Here is an 11,009-nt window from a genome sequence, read left to right on the forward strand (position 1 = left end):
GGTTCATTCACCACCATCCTCCCCTGCTGTGCTGGACTCCTTTGGGGCGGTACTCCTTCCTCTGCTGTTGCCGGTGCACCTTCTGTGGCTGCATGCACTGGCGGTTCTGGGGCAAGGTGGTCTGCTCAGAATGCTGAGGAAATTGCTCTGGCTGCCAGTAGGTCTCCTGCTGCGGCTGCATGCACTGCTGTTTCTGTAGCAAGGCAATCAGCTCAGGCTGCAGCAGAAATTGCTCTGGCCGCCAGTAGGCCTCCTGCTGCGGCTGCATGTGCGGCTGGTTCTGGGGCAGGAATCCCTGCTCAGCCTGCTGAGGGAACTGCCTTGGCTGCCAAAATTCCTCCTGCTCTGGTTGCATGTGCGGCTGGTTCTGGGAAAAGGTGGGCTGCTCAGGCTGGCAGAGGGAACTGCTCTGGGTGCCCGTAGGTCTCCTGCTGCGCTCGCATGCGCGGCCGGTTCTGTACATTGTGGTCTGCTCACGCTGCCAGTAGGGCGCGTGCTGCTGCTGCATGATGAGCTGCTGGTGTGACTGCTGCCTGCGGCGCCATCGTGCCTGCCTGGGAGGCCGGTAGCGGCGGCGGTGAGGCTGGTGCTTCCAGTCATAGATGCAGACGGGCTGGCTGTCCGGCATGAAGTGGACGGCAGAGGGCCGGAAGGGCCCTGCGACGGCAGAGCGCTGGAAACGCTTTGCAATGATGGGGACAGCCCTGTGAGCATTCTGGCCTGCCCCATCCTTGCTTGAGCTGTTTGCTGTGGGCGGGTGCACCTCTGCTTTTTTGCCCCCTGAGCTGCCTGCGTCGTTGCCCCCTGACTTGACTGCAGCAGAGGCACGTGCAGTGTTCTGAGGTGTTCTGCCTGAAGATGACTGCCCACTGCGCTCGGCACTGCCTGCCTCAGTGGGCGTCCCCTCGTGTTTGAGTCTATCTCGGCTGAGCTGTGGTGACTGGCAGTGCAAGTCTGCTGTGGCCACATTGTTGCTCTTTGAAGGGCTGTAGGCTGTGTCTTGCGCTGGTTGGGATTTGCTGCTGTGAGAGGACTGGGCTGTTCTGCTGACTGGTGTGCGAGCTGGCCTGTGCGCACGAGGCTGCCTGAGATTCACCTTCAGGCACCAGTAGGGCCAGGGGCCAGCCGCAGCCCAGCGGACATCCGCCCACTGCATCATGAATGACATGCATGCCTTCAACCGCTGTTCATGTGCTCCCTGTAAGAAGCGAAAGCATGGCTGCGCGTTTGCAATCAAACGGGAAACATCTACGTCCGAGACCCTGCAGATGAATATCAAGGCTTGATTTTGCTGTCAATAACAGCAGTACCTGGAGGGAAATTTGAAAGGTGACATGAAAGTGTTTGTCATGAGATTTGACATAACATGAGATTTGTTCATGCATGCATACAAGTAATGTTGAAGGGCATCTGCGCACCCTGTGAGCAGCAGCTGAGACAGTCGCATCCTGGAAGGCCCAGCAGGCTGTGGCTGCAGACAGGGGCTGTGCAAAGTCCACAATGGCCCACTGGCGAGAAATCATTCTACAAGGAAGGAAGCTGCGACGAGGCCCAGTGATGCTGCAGATCTCTCCAAACTTGCCAAACACTTCCAGCACCTGTACATGCACATGTCATAAACGTAAACAAGTTAGATCGGCAAGTATCATTTCTGCCGTATCATGCTTTGATTGAACAGGTGCTCAGAGGAAATGCATTGGCCACTATTATGTGATGTTCTCGTCCAATCTGCCAGGAGCAAGTTGCTAAAGAATTATTTTGCAGAACTTCGTTTCGAGATGTAAATTTGCACCTGGGCTCTTGTGACATTCCAGCCGATGTTGCCAATCCATAGTGAGCGTGAGGACCACATGCTGGGATCCAAAGCCAAAATAGAGGAGGTGAGCTTCTGGCTCTGCTGCATGGCCTGAGGCGCCCATGGGTGTTTGCATTTCTGCCTGCTGACTGCCTGCTGCGTCTGTATGGCTTCATCTTCAGCTGGTGAGGGAATAAGAGCCTGCGCAGAAGGTAAACATGATCAGGGTTGAAGGATCAGCTAGCAGCTGCAGCAATTGTTGTACCACATTCGGTATGACAGCTGCAAACTGAGTACAGCACAGCTTGTCAACCTTGCCTGGAATATAGCTGACGCAGTATGTTGAGGCAATTTTGGTTGTTATCAAGGTACCAGTGTAGAATGCATGTTGCTCACCTCAGCATCCGCGCTGTTGGGGTTGTCAGAGGATTGGTTTTCAGAGGCCTCCATGCACGTTGCAAACTCTACTTGCAGGCTGCTCCCAATCGCCAGGCTCTGAATTTCTGGCAGCTGCACGTGCATGTGCACACATCAGCGGCCGAATTTCACTTCGCAACAAAACAGTAGTGATCCTGTGATCCATGTGTGTCATGAGAAGCACTGAATGTGACTCGGGCTGGTCGGCAAAAGGCTTAAGTGCCGACATGTGCATTTCATGACATAGAATCACTTACCGTGTGGGCCACAGCTGCGAATTGGGAATCTCGGAAGGCATGGAAGGCAAATGCTGCAGCCTGGATGTCCTCAAACTCCACAAAGGCCAAGTCTTGCAGGTGCACGTAGTTGACGCTCAGAAGTCCAGGCCCTTTAGTTTTGCGAACATGCCCAAAGCAGCTGAAGACCTGTTCAATCTGCGACCACATGGCTGCAGTTGTCGGGAACCACGGTGCTACTGCCGGGAAGTGCCCGGTCAAAATGCGCTGTCTGCTTGCTAGAACGGCAGATGATTGCGTGCTTGAAGGGCATGTCTTGTTAGTCCACCCAATATAGAGGAGCACCTGAGAATTTGGGGCCATCATTCTTAAGGCCTGCCCAAATGCAAATCAAGCTGCAAAAACAGGGACTGGGGAGCTCAAACAACATTGTAAACCAGTTTACAGAGAGATGAAGAATAAAGACAAGGACTTCGGCAAGAAATTGCCTATGTGCAGACCATTCCACTTGGGAAAAGATAGAGCACAAGCATACCTGGCTCCTGGTGGCGGTGTGGTTGAGGTTGTTGATGCAGATGTTGGGGCAGGGAGCCTCCTCTGTAGGCTGCTTCAGTATAAATCGGAAGTGCTGCACCAGAGTCTGGAATGCTATTGGTGGCAAACTGTTGTTGCAGCCTCGAGATGCCTGCACAGTGTGCAAGCACCTCCCAAGAGATCATCAGTTGCTGCAGCAGGTATTTTTGCGGCATGTTTATTCAAAGAAGCGCAGCACATCAACCAAGAGAAGCTTGGTGGTCTGCAGACAGGGGGCACTGATGATTACAGGGGTTACTCATGAGTGTTTCCTGCTGCGGAGGCGGTGGACTGCATGTACAGATGCTTCAGGTGGGGTAATTAGACAACTAATTACCATCTTTCAGGGGCCGCGCACCTGCTGTTTTGTGCAGACTGGACTGAGGTCGCTGACCAATATGATGCGGGAGGCATGCAGTGGATCCCTGCTGTGTCTGCTCAGCTGTTGTCTGACCAGCTGTGATGTGTAGTCATTCATCAGGTGCCTGGCAGCAATTTCTAGCTGTTCCTCGACTGGCAGCCTGGCCCTGTCAGCAGCCAAGGGAGGGGGGTGCCAGGCAACCAGCTCCTGCAGGGGAGGCCGGGAGGGTGGGGCTGCAGGTTGCCGCTGGTGATGTTGGCCTTCAGGCCTTTGCTGGTGCTCCTGAGCGTTCTGTGAGGCACTCAGGCGCACTTTCAGGGAGTTCAGCAGGTCCGAGACCAGCCTTGACGCTGGTCACTTGCAGGAGAAGGCCTGCGCTTGCCTGGCTTGCTCAGGTGGTGGGCTTGACGAAGGCAAGAAATAAGGATGGTGGTGGAAAGGAAGAGTTTAATTGCAAGGTTTGTGATTCAAGGTCTCTAATGGCATCGCATACCTCTTGGGAAGGCTCCGAGCCAGAGCCCCCGCTGCCATCCTGCAAGCACATCGCAGCAGAACAAGATGGGTGAGCCACTGAGAAAACTTGCGATGTTGTGCACTCGAATTCCCCTCGAAAATTAAAATTGACTTTTAAAGAAATCGAAAATAGATCCATGTACTTCGCTTCTACTGCTGACCGTCACTTCCTCTCGCCTTGCGGATTCTCACCCCAGACATCGGTACCAACCCCCGAGAAGGCGATTCCGGCGCCGCGTCCGGAACATTCCACCTCATGTTCATTGTATTTATGTGGGTGGTTTCTGAAGAGTCTGAATCGGACATCAGATGCCTTGAACCTGCGGGCACCGTCAGGATGAGAAGGCAATCGTTGGCAGATGAGCTTGGAAACAGGCTCACGAGTGACAGCATCTTAGAGCTTACTCCAACTTTGCTTGAATCCGTATGAGCATTTAAAAGGTAGAAATGCGCAAATACTCGAATTTTAGGGCTCGGCAGGTAGCAGTCGTTGCAGCTCCAAGCATCAAGAGTGAGACAAGCTTCGGCTGCGTGCTTTCACGAAATTGCTGTTCACGGAGAACGATCTGTATAGTGTATCTTATCTCTGTTTGCTGAATCGCGAGGCTGGAATGAAAGCTTGCAGCTGTTGCCCTCCGCTGCTCGAAACGGGTGATAGGAACGCCCGTCACTGCACATCCTCCTTCCTCATGTTCTCTGTATTCTCTCTTCACAACTCCGTCCTGGATTAATTTATCGCTTGCTTGTTGTGATCTTTGTCATCTAATTGATGAGTTCATGGAAAAGAGAGGCTGGGCACAAGCTGCAACTGGTCTTAGCCTAGCAGTGTGCCTGAAGTGCTTTTGAGCGATGCATGAAGCCTGCAGCACTGGAAGGGACTATTCTTCCCTCGTTTGGCTTCTAAAAGATGAAGCTGCTCAACAAGATTATAAGGTGAGGTGCTGACAGAGCCCAAGGTTAGGGTCCACTCGATGGAGCTGTCAGAATACTAGAGAATCACACACCTTCTCTCAAACTCAGCGTCCTTGTTCGGTAGGATGTGAGGTACATCTCTGGAATATGCACATGATTCTATCAGCAGCATACCTGTCAGCAGCATGATGCAGCTGCATTCGGTGACTCAGTGGCCTCATTGGTTACAAAGAATGGTACTAAGACACAGAGTTGACAGGCCTGAACAAAGATCACCATGTGCATGAGCTGTCATGATCAATAGCTGTGGGCATTAATGCAAGGCAGCAGCTGCTGCCACACAAGTGTAGATCCGGTGCAGCATTCATCAAGCTGTCTGCATCCCAATAGCTTCTGCGCTTCTGCGCTGTTCGTCTATGCAGCATCCTCCCATATGCCAACACAGCCATCTACAGCAAGCCTGGCTGTATACCTTAACCTAAAGCACTCAGCAAGCTTGCGAAGCTTTGAATCTCAGAAGTTCTGGCAGCTTTATACAAGGCCACGTGGACCATTCATTGCTGTTTTTTGGCTTACAGTATCCAACTGCACAATGCTGTACATTGCACTGCAGTTCCCTTTCAGATTGCAGGTCTCCTTGGCAGCCAATACAAGTAACTTGCTGCAGCATGACACAAGTGCTGAGCGGGTTTCCCAGCACTGTACTTGTGATAACTGCGGCCAGGCTCCTCTGTCATTGCAGTGCCTTCTAGGAATTGGGCTTCTCTGCTTGCAGGGGAAGTTTCCTCACGACCAGTGGCCCAGCCCCGAACAACAGCGGCAGCAGGTTGGTAAGCTGCACAGGAACGGACGTGGAGTCAGAAGCCAAATCCCACATAAGAATTACTGTATGCATCATGAGACTTCTGGCCTTGTTGTGGCCAGGTGAGTGCCACTGCGTCATGCATGACCATAACAGAGATGGAAATTTCATCTGGAAGGGGCATGACGGCATGTTTACTTTTCTTCGAGGGGATCTGCTTTTATCAAAGAACCCAGAGCATCCCTCCCTTGGTCAGCTGGTGGCAATTTGAACCGACAGACATGTAGGCATCTGTCATTACTATGTTATCCGACAAGATTGCAAGCATGACTCACCGACACCATCCAGTCAGAGGGGTACGTGTTAAACGCATGGCAGACATGGTTGAAGTTTGCTGGCTTCCCAAATTTGACAAAGGCCCAGATGGTGTTGATGTAAGTTCTCTGCCCTTGCACAGTGCGGATCTCCACAGCAGGGAAGGGGCCCTCAACATTGGCAACTGGGCCCCAGAATTCAAAGGCCTCCCTCACCTGTCCGTGCACCACAACATCCAGGTGAGGCTCATGCATAACATGCCATTGCTGAGAATTACACCTCAGACCCCAAGCTGCGGCATGAAGGCTTGGCCAGGAGATATCAGGGACCGCCTGCAGTGGCGTACAATGCATGCATGCCTATCTGCTGAGGCATGCATGCTTTTAAGATGCTTTCAATAAGCTCAGCTTGGTGCTGGTTGTCTTTGGTGCAATCCCAGTGCCTGTCATGACTATTCTGCAAGATCGTTCAAGCAGCGTGCAGCCCAAACTAGAGTGGTACGCACATGGATCTTATATCCCGTTGAAAAAGTCTTTAATCTTAAAGTACTCATCGCTACGTGACCTTGCGGGTGCTGCAAATCTTCTAGCAGCAGTTTCTTTATTTAGATTTGGATTTGGGCAGGCTACAAACCACTGACACACTTTGGCGAGCACCTCTGTAGTATTGGGCGTACTAACAGGAGAGATGACCTTGATGCTATTGGGCATCCATATGACTGGTGGAGGAAGAGCAAGAACCGAGAAGACTGGAGAGCAATAATTCAGGTGTTGCTTGACGTACCTAGTCCTTGGTCGTGAAAGGTCGTGAAAACGTTTAATAATATTACAAATAACAATAACAAGGAGGTCTCAGGCAGTCTCTGGGAGCATGGAAGTCAAACCTGCGCTGCATTCGGGTGCAAGGCATGTGGAGGTTATCACCTGCCGGCGCGTTGCAGAGCCGTTGATGTTGCTGACAAGGACAGTGAGCTCTGGTGGCTGATCTTCAGGCAGTAACACCGCGCCAGCCGGTGTGCCCTGGCCAAGGTGGCCAGTGTTGCTGTGAGCATGCTGCAGAACCTCCATGGCTGCAGCGATCGTCCTTTCCTGCTCATCAGTTCTCTGAAGGAGCGAGGCCAGCTGCTGCATCTCCACAGCCTTTATGGGGTCTGGAAGCAGGTCCAGCTGCATCCTCCCGTGCTGCAGTGCTGCACCTCGCTGGAGGGCAGCGGATGCAGCAGCTCTCTGCCGCTGCAGCTGCTGCCTCTTCACTGCACCGTTCTGCAGGGCGGCCTCTGCTTGTGCAGCTAGCAGCTGACGGTAATGCTCCTCCTTCTGTGCTGCGGCGTGCTGCACGGCAGCCTCCGTTTTGGCGGGGAGCCCCTGCCGAAAGTCATTCTGCCGCTGCGCTGCACCGTTCGGCAATGCAGCCTCTGCTTGGGCTGCGCACAGCTGCCGCAAGAGCTGCCGCTTTGCTTTCCGCCGCACCTTTTCAGGACACAGCAGCAGCTCCGGCGGCATGTGCTGCTGCATTTCAAGCTCTGGGGAGTAGCGTCTGTGGCGTGGCTGCATAGCAACAGCTTGCCGCCGCAGTTGCTGTTGGTGGGACATGTTCTGAGGTGGCTCCTGGTTTTCCTGGGAGTCAGCAGCAAATAATCTGTCAATTGAACATTGCGCAAGGAGCGGTGTCCTGTAATATATAGTTTCAGCACTGAATGGCCATCTCCATGCAGCAGACTTGTTTGTGATGGCTATGTAATGAGCAAATGTGGCCAAACGTGAAGAGTAAAGATTGTTGTACCTGTGCGAAATCTGGTTCTACGGTATTGGCGTCTGCTGTAAACTCCACCTTAGCACCCTGCACTAGAAAAGTAGGCTCAGAGGTTAAATCTTTCTTGTGATGTTCGCATGGCTTCGTCCTCTCAATTCAAACCATGAAGTTGCTTTATTTGGGCGTTTCTCGAACCACACCCCTGCGAGCGAAGGCGAGAACTCCAAAACGTCGCTTCCTGAATTTTCCTCGGGTTGTTGTATGGCTCCGTTATATTGCTGTAACAATCCTGCAACAACACGTCTGCACTCCGTCTCGGCCATCCTGGCCGCGAAGGCAAAAAAAACCGTCAGTGATGGGCCACCGGACATGGCTCTGAGCTAAACAGCATCCCTCTCGGTACAGACCGACTGATCAATTTCTTCATTGACATTTTGTCTATTCTTCTGCGAAACTCTGCGCCTCAAGGTTTTCCTGCATGCTGAACGTGTCTACTTGGAATATTCAGATGGGATCCCAACCGTGCAGCTACCTGTACTTGCGGTAGCTATGCAGGCTTAATAATCGCCTTCGTGTCTTCACATCTTCACTGGATCACTCAGAATTTTTGTAGCTGCAAACATCGGGCTTGAAGTGTTCGAACGGAAGGAGACAAGCTGTTTTATAGAAGCTCGAATGATGCAGGGACAGGAACGCCTCACGCTGGAGGTCTCCAGACATCCAACTCGTGTGTTTCTTCCAGGTTCCACTCCAAATAGAATGCATGTGATTTGCACGAGCAGGTAGCCACCAAGACATTCATCTCGTTGGTCTGATAATTGGATGCAATATCCTGGGTTAATAAGTCGATAGCGCATGTGTGGCACTGGTGGCGCTTGCAAGTACAAATTACAGGTAGCTTCAAAGAGCTTAGCTGGCTGCTTTGCTGTGCTCAGCAGGCTCAGTGAGAGTCTTCAACTCAACACAACGTTGTCCATAAATAAATTCTTGGAGGCAGATGGATGATAGATCTGCTCCAGAGCTACCGCAGTTAGTGAGTCAGCCTCTGTACGGGAATCCCATCTCTTCCCCTCATCCTCAGAACTCAGCGTCAAGCTGTGCAATCAATATTGTCAATGTAATCAATTGTGGTACCCTCAATCAAGCTTCGGAGACAAAATCCCGGTATCGCCCATCTGCTGACTCTTCAGGGCGCTGCATCCCCACTTAGGCTACCCCTGCTCGAAGCCAGGCGCCTTGCTGACTACTCTCCCAATAACTGTGACGCATGGTGACAGGCTGCCTGCATCCTTAGTGGCATCTATAATGGTGTCCAGATGAGCCAGCCACGTTGCCTGATCTGGCAGCCCAGCTGACCGTACAATGGCCACCTGTCACACCGCATGCATGACATGTTTTCTTCTCTCACATGCAGGACACAATATAAACCTAACCACCCCCTCATAGCACTCACAAACGCACAAGCTGGCTGGCTCACTACAAGTCAGATGGCAGATTCTTGCACTGTACGGAATGCTATACCTTACTGTCACAAAAGCTCAAGGAGGACAGCGTGTCAAAGAACGTATCATCAGGCTAGAGCATGACTGTCTTGACAGGATGATGCATGCATGATAAACTGACTCACGATGAGTCAAAATCATGAGTCATGCTGAGATAACAGCGCACCGGGGTGTCAGGGGACCAGCCAGCGGCAAGCAGCGCCTGCACTGCTGCAGAAAGGGAACGCCCCGACATAAGCAGCACCAGCGTGTCAATCCCCCTGAACGCCGCCCACTCAATTGACCCCGGGTCATGCGCGCTCATCACCGCAAAGCTGCGCCCTACATGTGTGTCTGTGAGGGGGAACCCTGCATGCAAACACATGGCGCCAGATCAGGATCCTCCATTTCCTCAACCCTTGAAGGCCACGGCATTACTACGGCATTACTAGGGCCTCATTCAGCAGCAAGGAAGACTTTAATTGCTGCAGATGTGAGAATCAATCCTGTTGCGCTGCAGTCAAGCAATATACTTTGCTGGTGTCTTGCATCACATTAGGCAAAGTCCTGACAGGCTCATCACTCATGTGTGAGCAACATGCATGTCGCCATGCTGGCACTTGTTGAAGTGTAGTTGGAAGCTTAACACAATTCCGCATGCACAATGCAGTCATATGTAAGTTTGCTTTGCTAAATTACCGTGGGTAAGGATATCCACCTGCTAGCAGCGGTGCAGCAAGAGCAGAGGACACTCCAGGGACCAGCTCATGGGGGATGCCAGCCTCAGTGAGCGCCCCAATCTCAGAGCTGCAACGAGAAAATACTGATGGGCAGCCGCCTTTCAGCCGCACCACTTCCTTCCCCTGCAGCAGGCAATACACTTTCAAACCTGGGAGCTCTACTAGCTGGTACAGCGGACAAAAGAGCGGAGTTGAATACTGTCATGCATGCCTCCAGCCTCTGAGCAGCACAGGGCATGCTCTCGCAGAACCGAAATGTGCCTGCTGCTTCAGGAGGAGTAATGAAGGTCTCATGCAGCGGACCTGAAGGCAGTACCTGACGAGGAGAGCATCTATCTCTGCCTGCTGCATCGACTTCTGCCCACCGCGCTTCCCCACATACTCCTTCACGCTGCTGGCAGACGCAAATTCATCCACAGCTGCCTGCATGCAAGCATATATCAGTGTTCTTACTGTGTGCATATCATGCGCAGTCGTGGCTGAAGTGGCCATCCTTCGAGGGTACATGTTGTGGTTGCTGTCAGGATTGGGCGCAGAGCAGAAATGAGAAGGATGCATTGTGTGGGAAACAGATGTTGGGATGCCAGCTACCCTGGAAGAAGTACCTGCGCCCCGAGGTCGTCATAGAGGATGACCTCTGCGGCCTTGATGAGCCTGACTGCCTTCAGCTGCACAGCGAGCCACAAACGTCTTGTCATCAGCTGAACGTGCTACCCCTGACATCAGGCTTGCTCTATGGCTATGTGAGAACATGGAATGGAGATCAAGAGTCTCGTCAATTGCAGTGTTGACACGAACGTCGTACAGTCAAGCTGTGCAACTTAGTGCTTACTGTGAGCAGCTCCACATCTCCTGGGCCGCAGCCAATCAGCCACGCCTTCCCCTTTGTCTCGCTGCTTGCGGCAATTAAGAGCCTATCTCTTGCTCTTCCTGCATCAGGTGTGCATTGCACCATTACGTGTTAGCAATAGCATAGACCAGGATGGAGCGCAATGGAGGCTACGCAAATCAAAGTCGAGCATATCCAGACACATCAACAACATTCCGCCTCACCCCTACATGTATTTCCACAGGGATGCCGACTGCACAATGGCCTCAAAGATGTTGGGTGA

General features: G+C 52.4%; 2 protein-coding genes across 2 annotated transcripts; both read right to left on the reverse strand.

Moving 5' to 3' along the window:
* Positions 1–7: 7 nt before the first annotated feature.
* On the reverse strand, positions 8–7,477 carry COCSUDRAFT_62397 (hypothetical protein; the record flags this gene model as incomplete). The annotated part of the gene is made up of 10 exons (XM_005648354.1): positions 8–1,150; positions 1,419–1,598; positions 1,793–1,996; positions 2,192–2,305; positions 2,470–2,646; positions 2,984–3,133; positions 3,380–3,589; positions 3,876–3,914; positions 5,945–6,139; positions 6,848–7,477. The coding sequence occupies 10 exons, from the start codon at positions 7,475–7,477 to the stop codon at positions 8–10; spliced, it is 3,042 nt and encodes a 1,013-aa protein (XP_005648411.1).
* Positions 7,478–8,917: 1,440 nt separating this feature from the next.
* Positions 8,918–10,780, reverse strand: COCSUDRAFT_7432 (uroporphyrin-III C-m; the record flags this gene model as incomplete). The annotated part of the gene is made up of 6 exons (XM_005648355.1): positions 8,918–9,046; positions 9,345–9,526; positions 9,876–10,020; positions 10,201–10,320; positions 10,503–10,565; positions 10,730–10,780. Coding segments are annotated over 6 exons (690 nt in total), but the record flags the coding sequence as incomplete, so codon positions are not given.
* Between the last annotated feature and the right edge of the window lie 229 nt (positions 10,781–11,009).

This window comes from Coccomyxa subellipsoidea (assembly GCF_000258705.1).
Source record: "Coccomyxa subellipsoidea C-169, whole genome shotgun sequence".
Taxonomy (NCBI): Eukaryota; Viridiplantae; Chlorophyta; class Trebouxiophyceae; family Coccomyxaceae; genus Coccomyxa; species Coccomyxa subellipsoidea.